Below are 24,766 nucleotides of genomic sequence, written 5' to 3' on the forward strand. Positions count from 1 at the left end.
TATACAAAAGACATATATGGAAATAAGATTGATTGGATTATATTCACCAGAAGTATAAAACATGACATGTCCCTTATAAATAAAAAATAAAATACCACTAATTTATGAGGGAAATGTCTTTATTATTTGATTTTTGGGTTCCTGGGGAAAAAAATTTAATAAATAATTCCTGTCAATGACAGAAAATCAAACATTTTAATGTATTAATTTAGATATTTTCCAAAGTAAAAGTCCCTAAAAGTGTAGAATTCAACTTTTTCCCCATGGTCTGGTGTTAAAAAAGTTAACAAAAATCACAATAAATCGTAATATCGAATCACAATACTTGAAAAATCGCAATACATATCAAATCGGCACCCAAGTATCGTCCCAGCATCACTGAGATTTCATTGAAATGAATGACGAGGCCGGTGTTACCAGGCCTTTATGTTTGTCTACATGTTTGCATGCATTGCTGTAAATGCTGGACATTAAATCTGCTTTATAAAATCAGGAAAAATATTCAACCAATATTCAAGCCTCCTCTTTGGATCCAATCTTGCCATATTACCATAATTAACTACACTTTTAATTGCTCATAGATCATAAACATGCCGAAATCAGTCAAGAGGCTTTCAGCTTGATTATAAAGTGCAGTTTTAATTAGGCAGCAGAATGAGGATATTTCTAAGAGCAAAGTCAGGGTGACAGCGGAGGATGTTAGACACCATAAGAGCTCCTTATATAAAGATTTTTTATCTCTTTTTCTGCCCCACAGTGCCGCACTTCCTTCGGAGTAAAACTTCAAAGTCCTTCTGAAGCTGCACGAAACGGCAAAATGTGAGAAGAAATCCTCATGCGTAAGAAAACATGTAAGTAATCAGAGTAAATTAAAGTTAATTCAGAATGTATTGGGTTCCCATGCTTGTTGCTGGTTTCAAGATTTAAGCTTGAGGCGTCAATCACAGAAATAGATTTCCTCCAGAGGACATCCTCCATCTGTTAGAGTCTCATGACGATTGTGGTTGAATTGTGATTCTCAAGGAAAACAGTGCAAGATTGAGCCGTCTTTTGGTGGTCGGCTCGACTCAAACACCTTTAACACAGAAAAGGAAGGAGAGCCAAAAGCCGAGAGTATAAACCTGTTCTACTGACACGTCTTCACACTTCCCTCCGGAAATTAATGCACATGAACGCTTGCCAAGCACAGCAAGCTGTTGGTCCCGGCTCGGAGATGGCTAGGGCCGACAACACAAACGCCAAATGAAGTAGGTAAAGTCCAAACCCATTACTATTAGCTCCCATAACACGAACCGAGTGATTGCTTTCTGCAGTAAAACGCAACTCTGTGCCAATACAATCAGCAAGCAGAAAATTGCTGGGAGGTAAGAGTCTCATAAATTGTCATATTGGGAGTCTTGTCCATGAGAAATTAGAATCTATATATACAGTATATATATGTATGCATGCCCATACATGCCATGCAGGGTTTCATTCCCATGCACTCGGAGCCATATGCTTTGAATTGTAACTCTAATTGTTGCCGCCCCCTCTCAGCTCTTCTCAAGCCAGCCAGCCCATGTGTTTTTATAAGGAATATGTCAGACTTTGTACCGTGGAAACTGTTCTTTTCACTTCAGTTACTTAGCAACTAAATGACATATCTCACTAAAGAAAAAAAAACTCAATAGTGAGAAAAACTTCAGGACATCACAGCGATAAATCTGGCCGACGTGTTCAAGGTGGGAGTGTCGTCCCTGAAAGTTTTTCCTCCCACAATGGGCCATTAGCGCTGTTAGCACATCCTCCGTTGGTAATGGGCGTCATTAGAGCCATCAAAAGTTGAAGGACAAGAATGACAGCTGGGCTGCCAAAGTTTAATTTTGGCTGCTTCGAATGCCATTCATCAGGCTGCGTGTCGTGTCACAGACAAGTTTGCTCGCTGACAGTAACAGTCAGGAAGGTTGAATGACTTTACTTGAGTGAAGGAAGTTGTACAACGAGTCTGTAACAGAGTGAGTGACTGAGTGATGAAGTTACATGATTGGTCGGCCGAGTGTTCCTCGTTGGCCGTTGCTCTTTCAAGATGAAAAGGCGGGGAACTGCCCTAATATGTAATGGATAAACGGTTATAATGGTCAGCTAAAAATGAGCTAAAAGTAATGGATAAACAGTTAAAATAGTTGGCTAAAATTAATGGATAAACACTAGGAATAGTGAGGTAAAAATGAGTTAAAAGTAATGGATAAACAGTTGAAATAGTTCGCTAAAAAATTGCTACAAATAATGGATTAACAGTTGAAATAATTAGTTAAAAATAAGCTAAAAATAATGGATTAACAGTTAAAATATTTAGCTATAAAATGAGCTAAAAGTAATGGATAAACCATTAGATAAATAAACTAATAATCCTGGCTCATTAAAAACCCGAGGTATGTATTTAAGTGTTAATATCTGACTCCTGTGTGCTGTGTTAGAGGTTAACTGATCAGAGGGAATGGACACAAACGGCACCAATACCATTAGTTTGTTACCAATCAAACAAGCGCATGTTGGTAACGAGGATAAAGACACAATAAGCTCCAGAGAAAAGAGACTTTTGTGGTCGATATTTCGGCCTTTCACCTGCCCGGGTTGGTTTCATCAAACCCCTTTCCCTCTGTCTCTCTCTCCCTCTCTGAAAGCTGACCTTTCACAATGCGTCCTTCACCCTTTGGATCTATATCACTCTAACGGTGAATTGAAAACCTCTTATTACATCTGAATTAGCCTCTCAGGACACAGTGAGGTTGCCTTTCATCAGTGTGCCATGTTCTGCTCACACTATTATAAGGTGTGAATTGCACAGAAGGAAGAAAATAGAATAATACTTCATGGCCTGAAGGTTTTTATAGCTCACACACTGGCTTTCTTAACACAAGCGCTCTGCGTGGTGGGCTGAAAATACCTATATATATGCTCCAGGGTCTGGAAATGGGAAACATTACTTAAGTGTTGCATTGAATCAGCAATGCAGCAACATCCAACGTGGATTTATTGTCCAATACAGGAGGAAATGTACAAGTATTTCTGATTCCTTTAGGCTGTTAGGACACAGGGTTCCTGTTGCTCAACAAACCCCTGCCTTCGTAGGTAGACGCAGTGCATATCATAGCTTTAACCTCCTGCTCAGACCTATGTAATGGAAAAACAGCGCTGTGTTTTGTGTTGCAAGTGGGACGAAGGAAGAGGAATGTACCGGAGGTGGTGATAGGCCATTAAGAATACCTGGTAGAGGGTTGGAAAGAAGACAAATGAGCTGTCTGTGTCGCTCTGTTGGGGGGTTGTGTCCATTTCTTAGACGCTCCACCGTTGACTTCCATTACTGAACCCCGTGGCGGAAGGCAGCCATGACAAATAGTGTAGGATTCAGCGGCGGTAATGGCATACATAACAGAGTATGGGTGCCAGCAGCATGCAGGGGCCTGGGGAAACCCGTTGTTGGTCCGCATTACAGATGAGCTCTGCAGCCGTACAGGTGCTGAATAGTAACATCTGAAACTTGTTAGGATGCGTCACCAGTGTGGCGTCGCTTGCTTGCAATCAATGAGATTGTGAATCCCAATTTGTAGCCAGGAGTAAACGTAGGTATTTCAAAGGACGCCAAGCTTGTACTTGTATCAGTTATATCTGTTGCAGATGCTCCGGCGGTGTTTTGCGTTCCACAGATGATTGTCTCTCGCAAATTCAGATACATTTTCAAACCCTAAAAGCCTCTTGCTTTCTCTTGCATAAGTCACAAATAGGGATGCATGATATGGATTTTTTTCCTCCCTATACAGATAACAGATAATTTACCTGCTTCTCATGACCAATACTCATAACATAACGGATAATTTCTAGTTCAAAATATACCTTAAAGGGAGATTTATCAAGTATTTAATACTCTTATCAACATGGGAGTGAACAAATATGCTGCTTTATGTGAATGTATGTATATATTTATTATTGGAAATCAATTAACAACACAAAACAATGACAAATATTGTCCAGAAACCCTCACAGGTACTGCATTTAGCATAAAACAATATGCTCAAATCATAACAAACTGCAGCCCAACAGGCAACAACAGCTGTCAGTGTGTCAGTGTGCTGACTTGACTATGATTTGCCCCAAACTGCATGTGATTATCATAAAGTGGGCATGTCTGTAAAGGGGAGACTCGTGGGTACCCATAGAACCCATTTACATTCACATATCTGGAGGTCAGAGGTCACGGGACCCCTTTGAAAATGGCCATGCCAGTTTTTCCTCGCCAAAATTAAGTGCAAGTTTGGAGCGTTATATAACCTCCTTCACGACAACCTAGTATGACATGGTTGGTACGAAAATCGCGTCAATGCATTAAAGAAATTAGTGGCATCAAAAAAAAATTGCGTTAACATGTTATTATCACATTAACTTTGACAGCCCTTAACATTTTTGTATTTTAAAAAGAAGTTAATAACCTGTAGTTTATGCACATCTGAGGGTAAGAAAGAGGATAACCTAACCAAGTAGTTTTGTTGCATTTTGTGTTTTATTTTGTCTCAATTTACATTAAAACTGTTTAAAACTGCGACCATAATCCGGGAGTAAATACGTTTCTGTGGAAACATAATTGAGAATACAGTTTAGTTGTATGGGAACGTACAGGAGGAGACAGGGTTGACCTGTCATAGCTGATGGTTTTAATTAAAAACCAAAAGCTTGAAACAACTATGCCTTTTTTAGGGGGGGTAAAAACTCTCCTTCTGTGTTGTAATTATTTCCTGCAAGGAAAATATATTCTTTTGATTTCACAGAATAATGACATCCAGGAGAAAAAGAAAAAAATCTATAAAGTTTTGCAGTTTCTCACAGCCGCTACAGTTTTTCATAGCAGAGGGCATCCTTTAACCGATATCCATTACAACAGTAAACAGCATAGCGATCATTAATATTCCGGCAATATGGCATATTTCACTGTGCGCTCTGACTGTGTAAAATATTTAAAGAGCCTCATGGGCTCCTGCACCGCCTGAGAAAAAACAAATGTGTTTCTGTTTTCACACAAGGCGAGATCCGCGTCTCTGAAGGATAGCTTGAAAAGAAAAAGTGTTTTTCTCTTGTTTTTCGGTCCAAGACGACAGATTAAAGTTGTGGCGCCCGCGCGTTGCTATGGCGATGACTCCTGAGCATTCAGCCTCTTCCTCATCCCGGTCCGTGAAATGCGAGTTTGAACTTCCTGAGGGCTTCTCATCCCTCCTCCACCCACCTCGAGGACTTTGATTCATGTATTGGCCGGGGAAGCTGACTTGCCATTGTTGTTTAGTTTATTATTCATCTGCCTTTTTTCATGTTTCACTGCTGAATACGTTTCACAGTCCATCTCTCTTCTGCTTAACATTTCAAACTTCAGTGGAGAGCGACGGGTCTGGAGGCAGATGCTGTTTATAATCTAGCAATATACCAGAAACCACACTTCCTCTCACACACATCACATCACGTTTTTCCCAATATTTATTTTTTGTTAAATAATGGACATGAAAAATACTGTAACCATGAACCAAACGAGACCGCTTCATAATACCTATATCATACTGGAGATACAGTGAAAGCAAAACATCACAAACATCAATACACTTAAAACCTCTCACAGACACGAGAGTATCCTGTTTCAACTCACAGACAATTACACATGTTATAGTATCACAATGTCGCACAAGCAGGCACCAGATGTGGTGAAATGCAGAAAGAAGTCAGCAGAGACTGCTTTGGTAAACATTTAGCGCAATGTAGACGCACAAAAACACAGACAGCTTCACCATCAGGGAAGGATTTCCAATGCTAATAAGAGCTAAATATATGATTTCATCACCTCGTCTCCGCGTCTGTTCTTCACCTCGGCGTTTCTCAGTTTGTTTACTTGTGCTGTTTTATTTCTCCCCTCCAAGCTTCGACGTGCACGTTCACACTTAAGATGCTCCCTCAGAAGGTGTTAAGAAGCGAAAAGAACACTTCTCGTATCTCCACGTTTGAGAAGGAAGGGGAGAAGAGAAAGCTACTGTACCAAAGACACATTTTCCCTTTCTACAGGGAGGTAAGGCTGAGTAAAACACGGACATGAAAACACTCTTTGACAGTTCACATTAACTATGTTTCTCCGGCGCAGAACCTGTAGGCCAAAACAAAATATTTCATTCTGTGCCGGAGGTGGAACTACAAAAAACGCTCTTTGCAATTATGAATTATTCTGCAGAAGAAGAAAATTTAAAATCCAGTTGAGGCACATTTTACTCGCAGCCCCCCCTCCCAAAGGAAGCCATCATGAATAATTGAGAAACAACTTCTTCTAATTTACTTATGAGCGTTTTGTCCGTGTTTGCTGCTGGCTGAAAAACTCCCAGCGGTCAACTTTTCAGGAACTCAGAAAAGCAGCTTGGTTTGGAGCATTTTTAAGTATGGAGAGTTCCTCAGAGTGTGGTATCATTCAATTACAGTGAAAACATAAACAAATCCTTCAAATTGGAGGTAAACTAAGAAAAATCATAATGAGCAGCTTGAAACCACTTCTTTTATTTACTTATGAGCGTTTTTCAGTGTTTCCTGCTGGCTGAAAATCTCCTAACTCCCAGCGGTCAACTTTTCAGGTACTAAGAAAAGCAGCTTGGTTTGGAGCATTTTTAAGTAAGGAGAGTTTCCTTCACCTACAGTAAAAAACATGAAAATCCTCCAAATTGGAGGTAAACTAAGAGCAAATTCACAATGAGCAGCTTGAAACAACTTCTTTTAATTTACTCATGAGTATTTTGTCAGTGTTTGCTGCCGGCTGAAGCTCCTAACTCCCAGCGGTCAACTTTTCAGGTACTAAGAAATCCCTCCGAATACTTCAAATTGGAGGTAAACTAAGAAAAATCATAATGAACAGCTTGGAACAACTTCTTTTAATTTACTTATGAGTGTTTTGTCAGTGTTTCCTGCTGGCTGAAAATCTCCTCAGTCTTAGCAGTTTATGTTTCAGGTATTAAGAAATCCCTCCAAATCCTCCAAATTGGAGGTAAACTAAGAAAAATCCCAATGAGCAGCTTTAAGAGCACATGCCCCGTGAATCATCACAAATATGAAGTTACTACTTCACTGCCAGAAAAGTGACATTTATGAAATACGACACTGCGGTTTATATTTTGTGCTGTCATTTCTTTTGAGTCCCGAGATGGTCAAAAATTGTTGTGTGCGTAACTGAAGAGGTTTGCTGTTTTGTGTTTTGTCCTCCCCGTGTGCCGCCTGGAGCCCCTAATGGGATTCTTGTTGAGGAAGGTAGAGATAAGAGAGAAACCGACCGCGCGCACCATCCCATACCTCGGTCTCATTTCAGTTTCAATTTGCATCAGGCATTGTTCTGGGGACACGGTAAGAATTAGATTTCTCACCCCTGCAGGGGTATTTTTACCTTGTTTTTTAGGAGTCTATATACTTACTGTGTTATGGTAAAAATCAATTATTTCGGTAGCGGACTGTTGCAGGAGACGTTCACAATGGTGGTGGAAGTGCTCCATATAGCCTTACAGCCCGTTGGCATGAAAAGGCGTATGAATGACCAAGGCATTTAGCGTGCAATAAGAACGCCTTTCTTGCTTTTGGCGTGTAATTTGTACGCCATGTAGTCTGTACTGACTGCAATGTAAACGTATCCACGTAAATATGCTACACTCAGAGCTAGAGACGTATAATAAAATGCAAAAAGACCGCTTGTGGCAGGTAGATGGGTCCAACAAACACACTACTTTTAACCAGGAGACCGCTGTTCGAGACGGGTGTTTTGTTTTGTAAGTTAATGACGTGTTTTCCATACTTATGTTGCGTTTTTTCCACATGTATTTTACTTAGTTTATGTACTTTTCTTACGCCCAACCATGACGTTTTTCCTAAAGTATTCCTTCGGTTCTGGAAGGCGGACTTTTAAAAACTTTGGACAGAGCCAGGCTAGCTGTTTTCCCTGGCTGTTAATAGCATATAGACCTGGCATCTAACTTTTGTACCAATATTTCAAGAATTTGGTTCAATGATCACTCTATTGAATCATTTAAAAGACCAAAATCATGACTACAGTGGCATATCCTGCAGTGAGGACATGAATTGGACTTGTACGAAGTGTGCTGAGTAAAACAAACTTGACTTTAAAAGTATGAAAATAAGAAAGTAGCAGCTCTAAGACTGGGAGGTTTGCTCACTTTAATAATACATGGCTAAACCTGCCGGCTTGCCGAGCTGAGTAGATATAAAATTCAATAAAAACATTTCCAAGAGCAAGGTTACCCAGAAGTTTTCACACTGTTCATTCATAATAAACGTGACCGGAGACCGAGATTTATTTTGTGAAGTTGTAAATCTACTGGCCATGAAATACAAAATAATAGCAACTCTGGATTAACAGGCTTATCTTCATTATTCCTACTCAGCTATGGTAATTTAACATACTTAACAGTTTGCAGTTCAATAAACTATATAGGCTCCGATTTCATAATGCAACAAAACATGCAAATAAATACAAATTGAATTGAAGGCGAAAGCGTGCACAGACAGTGAAACAAATCCCGACTAAATCCGCCAAGTTCTCCAAAGCACCGAGTGCTGGCAAAGATATGGAAATCACTCACTGTTCTGCCTTAATTACAAAAGCGCACACGGAGTGGAGCCCGCCAGACGAGGTGTTTACAAGTGTGGCTCCGCCGGGGCATTTCATGTGCCAATTGTCTGTCTGCGAGCCGAACTCGCCGCCACCTCTGCCACCGTCTGTAAACCCGTCTCGGACAGCGCTTGTGCCTGCAAATCTCAACTGTCACCCACACGCCATTGTCATTCATGTATTCATACGCCTCTGCACTGAAACGGATAAAAAGAGGGGGGTCTAAAGGGACGGCGAGTGCTCGGAGATGGGAGGACATGAAAAAAGACCCAAACTTGAAAGTGATCGGAAGTGACAGCACTAAGCTGTCGACGTCCACAGTATGTAGGACAAAAGTATTACATCACACTGTTTAACGCAAATCCACATATTTTTGTGCTGCTGCAGATGTCAACTGATAAAATTCAAAGTCTACTTTTTTATCTTAATATTGTGTTAAATTATTCACTGCAACATTATCATGTCTATAGTTTGGCAGAATTGACTAAATTCATGAATGGAGTCATGAATAAATGACACAGGAAATTTGTAATTTGTTAATCATTTACTGTCGTCAAAATAATATCTACTTACTTACTTAACAGCTCATGGATCAAACTTAATGTGCATGTACGATTCTGTGAGCATTTGAAGGGAAATTTGGGTGTAATTCTCAGAACTATTGCACTTTACACTTGCCACCTTTTGCTATAGAGTTTCGGGAAAATGTGACTCCGGCTAAACAATGTTTAAAAGGGCAAGCGGATGAATTTTAGCATTTCAAACTCTTGCCACCAAACCAAGTTAAGACATAAAGTAGCCCCTGGGATTAGCTATTGTAGCTTCATAGGGATCTACTTTCGGAGAAACTTGCTAGCGAACGATCTTCACTTACTTGTTTGTTTACATGCAAAGCTGTGGGTTGATTTAGCATTTATGCATGCTAGAGAAGTAGTTCCAAAAGACAGATTTGGTGCCATTGTCTAACTTTTCGTCCATCCCAAATTAGGACCTGTGTTCCCTCAGCATCATCTTTGGCCCATGTTAAAAATCTGCCTATAACTTTTTGAGCTATTGCGCTAACAATATCCGATAACTAACAGACAGTCTGGCAAGTATTTGTTGCCTTCTTTGGTTGGGTTGGTTAGGTTTAGGCATGAGGAGTGACATTAGTTAGGTTTAGGGTAAGAATATCAGGTTAAGCCAATCAGAGGCGGAGTAAGGCCATAGTAAGAAACAAAATATGTGCTTCTGTTTGTTGTGTTTTCTCGGCCTTTGGAACAATAGCCGTTTGTTGGGCTGTCGGACAAATAGGGTTTCAATCCATTGGATCATTTGTCTGACTATTGGGGTTTTGGAAGAATGAGCATTTGCTTTATATTTAGTGTAACGCGTATTCTAATTTCCTTCTATTATTAACATTCCTCTGTACTTGTTTTTGCCCAACAGTTGTCTCCGTATTGTAGCGCACGTTGAGCTCAGTTCTTTGAATGAAAGATGCTATTTAAATCAAGATTGTTGTTGTTGTTATTATTAAAGAATTGAAGGACTCATATGCGGCGCGTCAGCAGAGCCATTTGTCCTCGGTTTTACAAAAGCGAAGCCGTGAGATGCGCACTGCAGGCGAGGAGAGGGTCCCTGAGAAACACCTCGTTAGTCTAAGCCGGGGAAACAGGGGTCTTTGTACTTAGGTAATGCTCAGAGTAATTGGCAGCACTGCAGCGGAAGGCAGAGAGAGTACATAAAAGAGACCACAGAGATAATTGAGCAGAAAAGGTGAGTTTGACTAAAGCACTTCTCCATGCCATTTGTAGCAGGGGCAGACCGGAGCAACTAGTTGGTGCAATCAGCCTTTCATGGATGAATGGACTTACTGCACTTCCTCTAATAATTCACATCCCGATGTTAATGTCTGCATCAGTATTCAGCATACATTTGCAGCAGTGGTGTAGCAGATTTAAGTTCCATGACGGAGCCTGTTTGATCCCAGTTTGTTATGCTACATGGTGGATCAACACAAGAAAACTGCCTCATTCTAAACACCAGGCTTTCTCATTTTACGCATGCCAAGAAGTACGGCTAAATTACACTCCTCAGATGTTTATCATCAAGATAAAGATGCACCTTATCAGCTGGAATAAGAGCAGTGCTGCAAACTGGTCCAAAAAGTTATTACTAAGAAGAATCACCTGAATATATGAATTTTGGTGTTTGTATATTTGCAGAAATAATAATGATGAAACATAACTCAATAAGAGCGAAACACTATGTCAGAGCAAAGCAAGGAGCTCGTCCAGAAAAAGCTGGACTAAATAGAACGACTTCTTGCCGTTGAAATATTTAAAAATTAGGGACCCAATGATATCCAAAGTTGTAGCCTTCAGTAGAATAATTCTGATAACTGAGAGAGAGATCCTGAATGAATGAAGATGAAACCACATTTAACACAAGAGCAGCTGAAATCCATACTGAATCATTACTGAGGTAATGAGTCCTCATTGTTCCACAGTACATTTACCTTTGGCACAGTAAGAACATAAAGACAGTATTTACAAGTACGCAGAAGTCGTAGTTGTTCACTGATATGTCCTTCGGCGAGTGAACAAACTACCGTGACAAATGAAGCCACACAAAGAGCACAGGCACTTGATGTTCTCTTCAGGATGCAACAAAGCGGATGCTGCCAATTAAACAGAAGAAAAAAAAATGTCACCAAACTGAAAACGGCGTTTTGCCCGCCTCCCATTCTGCAACCATGCAAACAGAATTTAAAGGAGACCTTTTGAAAAGACCTCATAAACGAGGGCAAGGGGATATTACTCAGCGCATGACTCATAGCATATTAAGATGAAGATTGAAGAAAACAGATGGTGCACAGAGTAACCGCTGCTCCGACAGCCACCAACCACCCGGCTCTCCTGGAGGCTCAGCAGGTGCCGGTGGTGCTGACGGTGGTGTAGCTGAACTTGGACATGGAGGTGGCCATCGACGTGGCCATGGAGGTGGCGGCGAGGCCGTCTTCCCCTCCCCCCTTCCTCCTGCAACACCAGCGACAGAGCCGGTTGCGGCAGCAGCAGGCGAAGGTGGACAGCAGGGCCTTGCGGAAGCGCATGTTCATGAAGCAGTAAATGATGGGGTTGACGCACGCCGAGCTGTAGGACAGCAGGTGGATGAAGGAGATGGGCGCTCCCGAGAGGGCTTTGGAGGCCGACCTCAGGTCAAAGGCCTTCCAGGTGTTGGCCGAGTACAGGGGCATCCAGCAGATGAAGAAGAGCGCCACGATCACCATCAGCATGCGGATGACTCGCTTCTTGGCCTGCAGCTTGGCCTCCGAGGTGTTGCTGCGGGCGCGTTCGGTTTTGGCCTGGGCGGCAGCGGACGAGGCGGAGAGGGTCGGGAGCTCCACAGCGGAGGTGGGCTTTTTAGACACCTGGATGTAGCAACCGTCGTCGTCATCGTTGGACCCTGGGACAGCCCTTCCCACACCGTTCTTCTGGCCTGTCAGAAAATTGAAAACCTTTGGTGAACTTTAACATAATGTAAATGCCAAGTATTAAAGGATAAAGGGATCTTTTAATGGGAATCATTACAGCAGGCACTAAAAACGGATTAAATGCCAAGGATGGAAGTTCGTGATTTTGCTGCATCCCGATGGAATAAAGCAATAGATTAACAGTTGCTACCGAAGGCTATTTCAGATCATCTCAACCTTGATGAATCATCTGTAGACTCCATGGAAACTGGTGCTCCTGATGCACAAAGTAACAGCAGTTATACTTCACCTAAATGGACCACAGTCCAGCTATATGTGACAGATTTTTACTTTTATATGGGAAATGCCAACTGTGAGGCCAAAACACCCTTCCTACACCGTTCTTCTGGCCAGAAAGTTTACCTTTGGAAAGCTTTGGTGAACTTTAACATAATGTAAATGCCAATTATCAAAGAATCTTTTAATGGCTAGTATGAACGGGAGGAATCATTACAGCACGCACAAAAGAAACGGATTAAATGCCAAGGATGGAAGTTCATGATTTTGCTGGATTAAAGCACTATGTTAAGGAATAGATTAACTACCGAAGGCTATTTCAGATCATCTCAACCTTGATGAATCATCCACAAGACTCCATGGAAACTGGTGCTCCTGATGCACACAGTAACCACAGCACCTAAAGGACAGATTTTTTCCTTTTCTATGGGAAATACCAGCAGAAATTCCAAATATGCATGAAACCAAGTAGAGTAGGACAACTGAGAAGAAGTCTATTTTTGGGTGTAACAGGTGCAGAACCTGTAGGTAGCAACGAAATATGTCATTCTCTGCTTGAGGCAAAACAAACAAATCTCCTTCGCAGTCATGTGTATTTATTTGTCAGTCGTCATGTTTAACCAGACTTTTGAGAAATCCTGCTGTAGCCTCTTTCTAAAGTAATTCAGGGATATAAAAAGTGAAATAGATGTTTTCTTCCTCGGTGTGAAGTAAATCGATGTGAACAGAGAGCCTGTTGAAGTTTGGATTGAATTTATGATGGAGCTCACCGGTGTTGGCGGTCTCTCTGCTCGGGCCCAGCTCAAACTGAATGCCTCGGAAGAGCTCTCTGGAGATCAGACCGTAGGCTACAATCATCACCACTCCCGGGACGAAGAACAGAGTGAACAGCAGCAGCACATACCTGAAAAGCAGCCAGAATGGAAAGAGATGAACAACACACACAGAGAGGGGGAAAAGGAGTTGAATCAGCCCTCAAAAAACAAACAAGCACATCAGATTCTCCAGCTACTGGCGGAAAAAATAAACCATACCAGTAAACATACCACTCTTAAACCCTGCAACTTGTCACTGGGTTATTTCGGCTGATATCCTGCTTGTGAACTTGAGACACTTTTCTTTCCTCACACACCTTCATGCATTTGTTGGAGCCGTGCTCGAGGCCCCGCAGATGGTTGACCCCTTCCGACAGCCCTCTTTCCACCCATTGTGTCTGGCAAAAGGTACCGCAGCATCCCGGGCCAGTTCTGCAGCTTCTCCCTGGAGCCAGGCTGCTCAGCATCCTGTGGTTTAACCTTCCCTCTACTGGCTCTACCTCCTTTTGGACTGTTTTTATTTACCACTCTGGGCCTTTTTGCTGCTGCAACATTTGCATATATCAATTTAGATGCAAATGAATTAAAATGATTGATTTAACAAATTACTCTGCGCTCAAACATGATGTGCTTTCAAATTCATGTCTTCATCTCAACAGGAGGACATGTTTGGCCCCCATAGTTTGCCGAATGAGGCGAGCTAGTTGGACCAGTTGGACCAGTAGACCGCTGCAGGTGCAACACTACAACACACTACGTTCTTTAAGAAGGTAAGCCATCCTGTTTAACCAAGGGAAGGTTTTCAACACAACCTTATCAAACTGACAGTTTACACAGTAACAAACAACTGGACCTCATACAGATACAGCACATACTCCTATAGACAGTACACATGGCACTAGCCGATAGGCCTCTTTTCTGTGAGTAAACATGATGACGTACTTTGTGGACAGAGCGTTGAGTGGAGGCAGAATAATTCTCTGAACACATTAGTTAACGCTGGCTAGCAAGGGTTGTTGGCTTGTTTGTTTAACAATGGCTGAAGAAAATACTAGTTTCTCTCAATATGTCACTCATGTCAGGATCACAAGTGTTTGTTGAGAAAGTTAACATTAACCAATGGGACCATATTATCCGACCCCTACGGCCAATGACATTTTCTCTCCATCTCTGAAAACGCTTCGCCGATATTGTAGCTCGCTAGAGCCTCGAATCACTCAAATGTCTGTGACATCTCGATTCTGGCATCCAACAACAGCAAGATGACACTATAGATGTGTAACTTTAGCCTCCAGTCTTTCCTTTGTTTGGCCTCCAGCTAACACCGTGACATAATCATGACGTTGGTTTTAAAAGGGACTATACAACACACACAGACTGTATATAAGAAGTAGACATAGTTGCCGTGACGTCACCTATTGGTTTGTGGACCACCGTTGAAGTCTCGAGTTTGGCTTTTTGGCCTTCGGTATCTTGGTTTTTTGGCCGTTGCCATCTTATTTTTAAGTTATTGTAAATTGTAACCTTTTGGGTCACCTAAAACAACGCTGTGGTAGCGACCTGTCAATCACAAGGTAGCCCCGCCCTAAAGCATCCCCTGCTTTATGGTCTATTTGACTCTAAATGGGACCATAATTTACTAAATGAACATCATGCTGTATTGAAGAAGACTTGAAACTAACGATTGAGACCATAAACTCATGTTTACAATGTTTACTGAGGTAATAAATCAAGAGAGAAGTAGGCTCATTTTCTCATAGACTTCTATACAATCAGACTTCTTTTAGCAACCAGAGGAGTCGCCCCCTGCTGGCTGTTAGAAAGAATGCAGGTTTAAGCCACTTCAGCATTGGCTTCACTTCTCAGACCCCGGAGTTTGCCGCCTGATATCACGACAGAAAGAAATGTTTTTTCAGAAGGCATTTCAGAAATTACATTTTGCCGAGTAAACATTGTTAGATATGCTGTAATATGACAATTGCGAGACATTTGGAGCTGCTCCGGGCCGTGTACGCGGCTGTTTTATGATCATAAATGTTCCATTTTGCTGGCACAGAAAGAATAATGATCATGGCTCTCTCTCTCGAGCGCGTGGATTGATGGCACCTCAAAGAAAAAGTACTGAGCTGAGTAAAGAAACTGAAGAAAACGTCGACAACAGTGTACATAATTCAAAGGACTCGGAGCCTGAGTCCGTATGTGACTGCTGATACCACTCAGCTTATATTACATACTATAAAACCTTTACGTGAAGTGAAAGGACAATTATAGTAAAACCCAGAAAGAGTAACCCATGAATAAATAAGATAAATAGAACTACAGGTGTCACTTTGATGGTAATAAACCTTTACCATCTCCCGTTTGATTCGTCATAATCACAGTATGCTCTTCTCAACCACCGATGTCTGCGCCGCACATCAGTCAGCACATGAAAGCGACAGCGGAGAGGAAGTTTCATTCATTCTGGGATATTCTAATGTCTTCGTGGGCAACCGTCTGAACTCTGCACGGCCCCGCTCTTTCACTTCTCATTAAAACAACGGCTTCAGTCGGAGCCTCTCATCAGATGGCCGTTTGATACTGTGGAAAATCGGCTAGACAAAAGCATGTAGGAGAGCGGGAACACCAAAAAAATCTGGTGGATATCTGTGCTTGTTTGCCTCAAGAGGGAAACCCAGATGGACGGCTTGATGAATATTCATACGTAGCTCCCTCTTTGGACGGTTCCCACATCACCTGAAAGCTCCGTGATTATCAACCAGGACAGGTGTGTTCGGTTTATATTCATCATCACAGAATGATATGCACGTGTTAAAGTTTCGGCACTACAAACACGACTACAAATAAACTCTGCAAGGAGCCGTCATTGGTTTTAATTTGCATTTTGAAGTATCGCATTAGAAAAGATGTATTGAAGAAGCAAACTTTGATAAAACTGCACGAGTTGATGCGCTAAATATGATATGGAAACACCTTTGCCGAATAAATTTGGTAACACTTTATAATAACCATCATTTATAAATGGTAAATCAATAGTTAATTCATTTTTAAAATTTTAATTTTGAATTATTTAATAGTTATTTTACTATTAACAGATAACGAAATGATAATTAATAATGTTTTCTAATTATTAGTAATGCTATAATTTCTGTTATTTTATCATTAGTTTGTGTGATATAATGTTTATAAATTCTATATTGTATAATAGCTGATAAGAGACGATGACAATTACAATCTGATTACATTAGTAAACTATTAACAGTTTATTGTTGCACACATTATAACATTTTATATGCTATATTAAGTATTTGTTAAATGATTTGTAAACCTTTAAGAAATCTTTTGTAAAACATCTATAAACATTACATAGATTGATGGACCAGAAACAAATTATTAACCATTGACAGAGTATTAACTATCTATTTAAATAATGTTTATAGATGCTTTACAAAGTAATTATTAACCATTTAATAGCATCAAAATAACGTGTATAGATGGTTTACAAACAATTTAAAGTTTACGAATCTTAAATTAACAAATACTTATATATATATATATAGTATATAAAATGTTACAATGTTGGAATAACATAAATGATAGCATTACTAATAATTAGTAACGAGATTACATCATGATAACGTTATTACGAGCTTGAACGCACCATTTTGGATTATTCTCAGAGAAAGAGAAAGACGCAAGAATTACAAGAATATATATATATATACATATATATATATATATTAGGGCTGTCAATTGATTAAAATATTGAATCGCGATCAGTTGCATGATGGTCCATAGTTAATCGTGATTAATCGCAAATTAATCACACGTTTTTATCTGTTCAAAATGTACCTTAAAGGGAGATTTGTCAAGTATTTAATACTCTTATCAACATGGGAGTGGACAAATATGCTGCTTTATGCAAATGCATGTATATATTATATCGGAAATCAATTAAAAACACAAAACAATGACAGATATTGTCCAGAAACCCTCACAGGTACTGCATTTAGCATAAAACAATATGCTCAAATCATAACATGGCAAACTGCAGCCCAACAGGCAACAACAGCTGTCAGTGTGTCAGTGTGCTGACTTGACTATGACTTGCCCCGAACTGCATGTGATTATCATAAAGTGGGCATGTCTGTAAAGGGGAGACTCGTGGGTACCCATAGAACCCATTTACATTCACATATCTGGAGGTCAGAGGTCAAGGGACCCCTTTGAAAATGGCCATGCCAGTTTTTCCTCGCCAAAATTGAGCGTAAGTTTGGAGCATTATTTAGCCTCCTTCACGACGAGTTAGTGTGACATGGTTGGCACCGATGGATTCTTTAGGTTTTTTAGTTTCATATGATACCAGTATCTTCACTCTAGCTGTAAAACTGAGCCCTCTACGACCTAAATATCTCTATAAATATATCTCATACAGGGATAACCAGGTTTCTCTTTAATGCAGAATGTTATCTTGTCTTTATTAACTAGTGAGATTATTCATCCCTCCAGAGTACTTATGCTGCCAAATCTTTTTTTTTATATAAACTCCAGTCTGCGTGAAATTGTCAATGCGCACAATGAGAATAATTACAAAAATCATTAAGTTTGTCTTTGACGTGACAGAAATTGGTCCATTAACCACTTTATGGCTCTTTTACGTGTCTCGAAATCATTTGCTCATCATCTCAGACTAAAAATGGACGCTTCAATAACTCCGTGCGCCGCTTCATTAGGTGCACAAAAAAGAAAAGACGGAAAAGGTGTTATCTCCTCTCAGCCAACGCTTTAACCCCTAACCCCGCTGCAATTTAGAAGACGGTCGTGATGGGCGAAGATGGATCTGTGAATTAAAACTTGAAAGGTCCGCATACTTAGTGACACATCTGGACTTTTGACATCTGAGCCTCGACTGTCTTCCTCCTCCTCCTCCTCCTCCTTCTCCTCCTCCTCCTCCTCCTCCTCCTCGCCGAGCAGACTAATTAACTGGTCTCCCACTACCTCGTCTTTCCAAGAGAAGCTTTGCAGTTTGATAGACAGACCGAGAAGCGTTCGACCACAAAAGGCTGTCAAGTAGGGAGACAGACCAGGTTTAGCCATGTTCTTATGCATTTTAATTGCGCCATCCTGCAGCACCTTATGTTTATGATCTATGAAAATCCCTGAGTAGTATATCCCAAGATGCTCTAACATATCTCGTCCTTGGCAGCGAATCCGTCTACTTGGGGGGGCTTTTTCGCAACGAAGCAAAGCAGCACGTATCGGTCCTCAGAGGGCATGTAGATGGATGTATGGCTTTCCCAACGCCGAGCAATCCAGCAATAATTGTTTCCCTCCTGATATTTTAGATGAGCTTCCATCCTTTTCAGTGTTACAGGCAGGAGCAGAGAAACAATCATGTTCGTTTAAAATTATGGTTGCATGCATCCTCGCAGCATAAATGCTGAGGGCAGACTATTTTTGTCTAATGATGTCTCTACTTTCTGCCCCAGCGTCTCCGTTTTTTTGGTGCAAGAAAACTGATCCATTTCATATCATGTCTCCAATTATTCCTCAACAGTCTGGTCACCTTTTTCATCTTAAAAAAACCCACTTAATGATTTCATTAATTTTTTTAGACTCCACTTTTACAGCTTCAACCCAGGAGTTTGAGCCTAAAATTACAAGAATATAAGAGCCTTCTCTCCATCATTAGCTGGACTTGCATTTCTACCTGGGTAGGTAGAGCGAAAATACAGTAAAGGCGCAGTCGCACCAGCATAATCGCAATTAATCGCATGATTGTCCATAGTTAATCGTGATTAATCACAACTTTTATCTGTTCAAAATGTACCTTAAAGGGAGATTTGTCAAGTATTTAATACTCTTATCCACATGGGAGTGGGCAAATATGCTGCTTTATGCAAATGCATGTATATATTTATTATTTGAAATCAATTAACAACACAAAACAATGAGAAATATTGTCCAGAAACCCGCATAAGTACTGCATTTAGTGTAAAAAACCCTTTGAAAATGGCCATGCCAGTGTTTCCTCGCCAAAATTTAGTGCAAGTTTGGAGCGTTATTTAGCCTCCTTGGTGACAAGCTAGTACGACATGGTTGGTACTGATGGATTCTTTAGGTTTTCTAGTTTAACAGTATCTTTACTCTAGCTTTAAAGCAACCTAAAAATCACAAGTTGAGCGCTTTTTGCTTTTTTTGTTACCTGAAGGCCATGGTTGCTCCTAAAGTAGTGTCATTATGGTAACCTCTGAGCCTGGTGAACGGCGTTACCACGGTTATGCACTCGGCGGCTCACGTTACCGCAGTCATGGAAAGGGAGGAGTGAGCGGAGGGGTACTCAGTTGGTTGCAATCTGCAAATCCTACACACTGTACCTTTAACTGCTTGATACCGAGTGTCTAGAAGGCAGTTAGCATTGCCAAAATGTATTAACTTCGACACTTGTTACAGAAATTGAAACAAGGTCAAACTAATATATTGCAACAAACACCTTTTTCCAGAACACATGGATTAACTAGCACAGTTACAAAACTCAATTTACCGCTCTGAGAACAGTGGACGCGCTGAAGGTCTGTGCATGAAATTTGAGCTATATTACCAAAATGACCAAATCAGCATGCAATCTATTTTTCCAATTGCAAGCAATCAGTGGAAAGTGGTCTGATTGCACGGCTCAAAAAAATTAAGCGACTTCCTGCTTGATAATGCATATGTAAATTACACAATTACACTGCATGTAAATCAGAGTATCCACGTTTATCCACATCCAAAGCCGAGCAGATTGTATTCACCTCACTAACTGACTCCTGCTATGGAGGCACGTCCACCAAATAATTTTTATGCAAATCTTTAAAAAAGTTTTCACAGACGGAAACGTCTGATGAATGATGGATTTTGTCATGACTGAATGTGCCCATCCCTGTAGTCCCACCAGTACTCACCAGGTCTGCTCCGCCTCCCCGCTGGGCCAGTCCTGGCGACACATGTGGCCCACAGTCCCGTTGGGCTTGGGGAAAGACTTGAGGGCGCTGAACACCGGGTATGGCACCATGATTAGCAGTGACACCACCCAGGTGGCGGCGATGACGCGGTAGGCGTGGGATCGGGTCTGCCACGCGCGGGACTTCAGCGGGTTGCAGATGGCGCTGTACCTCTCGATAGCAATGGCCACAAGGCTGAAGGTGGAGATGCTGACGGAGATCCCTGCAGGAAAGAAGAGACCACAAGAGAACATTTAGAGAGCTGGTCTGTTAGTCCAGTCAGCACTTTAGCTCAGCATTGGGAAATATGCTTATTCGCTTTCTTGCAGAGGAGTAGACGAGAGGATCAATAGTACTTTCCTGTTTGTGAGGTAAATATAAATTTAAAGCCATGAGTCGGTTATCTTAGCTTGGCATAAAGACTGGAAGCAGCTAACCTGGCTCTATCCAAAGGTAAGAAAATCTGCTGTTAAAGGTGCAGTGTGTAGCATTTGGCGGCATCTAGCAGTGAGGTTGCAGATTGTAACCAACTCTCACTATTTTGATGTGTCAAGCGTGTCGGAGAACTACGGTGGCTGATGCAAAAACACAAATGGCCATCTCTAGAGCCACTAGAGAGCACAAATGTGACGCATGTATCAATTTTCGCTCCAGTCTTTTCAAAATAAAATTACGTCTTCACAGGAAACAACTTCGTTAGGTTTAGGCAACAAAACTACTAAAGTTTAGGCAACAGAACTACTTCAGATTAGGCAACAAAACTACTAAAGTTTAGGCAACAAAACTACTTCAGTTTAGGCAACAAAACTACTTCAATTTAGGCAACAAAACTTCTTCAGTTTAGGCAACAAAACTACTAAAGTCTAGGCAACAGAACTACTAAAGTTTAGGCAACATAACTACTAAAGTTTAGGCAACAAAACTACTAAAGTTTAGGCAACAAAACTACTAAAGTTTAGGCAACAAAACTACTAAAGTTTAGGCAACAAAACTACTAAAGTTTAGGCAACAAAACTACTAAAGTTTAGGCAACAAAACTACTAAAGTTTAGGCAACAAAACTACTAAAGTTTAGGCAACAAAACTGCTAAAGTTTAGGCAACAAAACTACTAAAGTTTAGGCAACAAAACTACTAAAGTTTAGGCAACAAAACTACTAAAGTTTAGGCAACAAAACTACTTCAGTTTAGGCAATAAAACTACTAAAGTTTAGGCAACAAAACTACTTCAGTTTAGGCAACAAAACTACTAAAGTTTAGGCAACAAAACTACTTCAGTTTAGGCAACAAACTACTTCAGTTTAGGCAACAAAACTACTTCATTTTCGGCAACAAAACTACTAAAGTTTAGGCAACAAAACTACTTCAGTTTAGGCAACAAAACTACTAAAGTTTAGGCAACAAAACTACTTCAGTTTAGGCAACAAAACTTCTTCAGTTTAGGCAACAAAACTTCTTCAGTTTAGGCAACAAAACTACTAAAGTTTAGGCAACAAAACTACTTCAGTTTAGGCAACAAAACTACTTCAATTTAGGCAACAGAACTACTAAAGTTTAGGCAACAAAACTACTTCAGTTTAGGCAACAAAACTACTTCAATTTAGGCAACAAAACTTCTTCAGTTTAGGCAACAAAACTACTAAAGTCTAGGCAACAGAACTACTAAAGTTTAGGCAACAGAACTACTAAAGTTTAGGCAACAGAACTACTAAAGTTTAGGCAACAGAACTACTAAAGTTTAGGCAACAGAACTACTTCAGTTTAGGAAACAAAACCACCAAAGTTTACGCAACAAACTACTTCAGTTTAGGCAACAAAACTACTTCATTTTCGGCAACAAAACTACTAAAGTTTAGGCAACAAAACTACTAAAGTTTAGGCAACAAAACTACTTCAGTTTAGGCAACAAAACCACCAAAGTTTACGCAACAAACTACTTCAGTTTAGGCAACAAAACTACTTCATTTTCGGCAACAAAACTACTAAAGTTTAGGCAACAAAACTACTAAAGTTTAGGCAACAAAACTACTTCAGTTTAGGCAACAAAACTTAAAGTTTAGGCAACAAAACTACTTAAATTTAGGCAACAAAACTACTTCAGTTTAGGAAACAAAACCACCAAAGTTTACGCAACAAACTACTTCAGTTTAGGCAACAAAACTACTTCATTTTCGGCAACAAAACTACTAAAGTTTAGGCAACAAAACTACTAAAGTTTAGGCAACAAAACTACTTCAGTTTAGGAAACAAAACCACCAAAGTTTACGCAACAAACTACTTCAGTTTAGGCAACAAAACTACTTCATTTTCGGCAACAAAACTACTAAAGTTTAGGCAACAAAACTACTAAAGTTTAGGCAACAAAACTACTTCAGTTTAGGCAACAAAACTTAAAGTTTAGGCAACAAAACTACTTAAATTTAGGCAACAAAACTACTTAAATTTAGGCAACAAAACTACTAAAGTTTAGGCAACAAAACTACTTCAGTTTAGGCAACAAAACTTAAAGTTTAGGCAACAAAACTACTTAAATTTAGGCAACAAAACTACTAAAGTTTAGGCAACAAAACTACTTCAGTTTAGGCAACAAAACTACTAAAGTTTAGGCAACAAAACTACTTCAGTCTAGGCAACAAAACTACTAAAGTTTAGGCAACAAAACTACTTCAGTTTAGGAAACAAAACTTAGTTAGGTTTAGGCAACAAAACTATACTACTACTATACTACTAACTAGCTATAGCTACAAACGGTGTATGACAACAGCCTGTACTATTATATTCCATTATATCCCAATAGACAATAGATCCTCCTAATTGCTACACACTTGACCTTTTAACACGTTACACATTGACACGGTGCGTCCCTACAACTCAGTCATCTTCACCAGATTAGCTGCTGAAACACGTACACAGTAAAACCTTTCAAAAGATACAGTACAAAATGCGTCACGTTCTTGCTGACAGCGCAAAATACAGCAGCCGGTAATTACTTAGAAAGACAGTAACAAGCATGAAAACACCATTACAATACAACAACCTCCAAGATCGCTTCGGGTGCCATAAAATCCATAGGTCAAATAAAGCCCAATCACCTCCATTACCACCGTCATGTCAATCAGACTAAAAGGTTTGAAGACATTTACACTTAGGAGTCATTTTTTAAGGATGAAATCCATATCCTCTCAATAGTGCTGGCAGCTCTGTGACTATCACTTCATCTATAGGGTTCACCAAGGGTTCACTTCCTTAAGAGACAGTCCAAGGACAAGCTGTATTTGCATGTATGAATATGCATAATCAGCGGAGGGGGAGCAATCTCCGCCAGTGTGTATCCTGTGTTGTGAGGGCGAGACGGGGCGAGACAAATAGCATTAATAAACCCATACCTGCGTGTCGCCAGCACACCCCCCCAGGAATAAACTCACCACGCTGATCCCCTGTCGCTACGAGAAGCAACAACACATTAATCCCCATCCGTTGTTCCTTCACGACGGAAGAACATATCCTGTCTATGCATTATCACTCAAGGGAGGAAGTCATGCATACTCCTATGGTGCAATTCAATCTACAGGAACCATATTTGAGTGGTGGACTGCTCTATGAACGATTTATCCTCTCCGCGATCGGCCTTTGGCGATGGCCTCTCCTGCAGAACAACGATAATGTCCCTTTCTATTGTGATAAGCTTTGTTATCAGGCGCTGAAAGATTAAGGATTTAGGGTATATATAGTCGACTGCAAAATGTGTTACTTAGAGAAGAAAGGGAAGTGTGGTGTGGGATTTGATGTGGAGTCTGATAGAGACAGGAGAACGGCTTATCATATTCCTGCTCTAACAGAACAAAGGAGCTGACTGGTAGGGATACTCCAGAACAAAGGGAACATCATCATCACGAAACGACGTCTGAATGCCTTTTATGCTGCGCGAGCAGTCGGAGAGACCGTGCATTATTAAAAGCATTCCAGCTCTTTGCGAGCAGGGTAATTTTTTTGATTGCTGCTACACTGACATGAGACGTGACAGGATACTACATCAAACCAAAACCACTGGGTTTATTGGCTCAGAGCAGAGGGTTTTCAAACGGCGAGGCACATCTCCCCCCGGGACGAGACGTGAGGCAGAGATACGGCGTGAGATGAAAGAGACAGGTGCATGTCATGTTCGAAACACAACAGGAAGTTAGATGTTGTTGTTTAGTCCGCCGTTTTGGCCCGTTCACAAACTCTTTACAGCAATTTGCATCAGATATAGTACTCTTTCTCAAAGTCTTAACACAGACATGATACACTTTCCGAGGTTATCATTATCATTATTAGATGATGTGAATGAATGTCCATAAATCCATTTATATAAAAAGCTCCTCATAACTCTGGGCTGGGACGATATGTATTACGATTTATTGCGATCTTTAACTTTTTTTAACAGTAGACTATTGGAAAAAGTTGAATCATACACTTCTAGGGACTTTTACTTTGAAAAATATCTAAATGAATACAGCAAGTATGTAGTCAGAGATGTCCTGAAGTCAAATATATCAGGATCATTGTCAGGAATTA

General features: G+C 40.5%; 1 protein-coding gene and 1 long non-coding RNA gene across 2 annotated transcripts in view; one reads left to right on the plus strand and one right to left on the minus strand.

Moving 5' to 3' along the window:
- LOC141763021 (uncharacterized) overlaps positions 1 to 24,766 on the plus strand; it is a 76,959-nt gene that overhangs the window by 25,260 nt on the left and 26,933 nt on the right. The window contains exons 2-3 of the long non-coding RNA XR_012592967.1: positions 758 to 851; positions 13,888 to 13,998. This is a non-coding gene — a long non-coding RNA (uncharacterized LOC141763021). The remainder of the gene's footprint in view (positions 1 to 757; positions 852 to 13,887; positions 13,999 to 24,766) is intronic.
- The window catches only part of LOC141763018 (cholecystokinin receptor-like), a 38,172-nt gene continuing 23,418 nt past the window's right edge, over positions 10,013 to 24,766 (minus strand). The window contains exons 3-5 of the mRNA XM_074627254.1: positions 20,173 to 20,434; positions 13,184 to 13,317; positions 10,013 to 12,142 (exon numbers count right to left, since the gene is read on the minus strand). Coding sequence (XP_074483355.1) covers positions 11,571 to 12,142; positions 13,184 to 13,317; positions 20,173 to 20,434 — 968 coding nt within the window. The 3' untranslated portion in view covers positions 10,013 to 11,570. The remainder of the gene's footprint in view (positions 12,143 to 13,183; positions 13,318 to 20,172; positions 20,435 to 24,766) is intronic.

Source organism: Sebastes fasciatus, chromosome 24 (assembly GCF_043250625.1).
Source record: "Sebastes fasciatus isolate fSebFas1 chromosome 24, fSebFas1.pri, whole genome shotgun sequence".
NCBI classification, from domain to species: Eukaryota; Metazoa; Chordata; class Actinopteri; order Perciformes; family Sebastidae; genus Sebastes; species Sebastes fasciatus.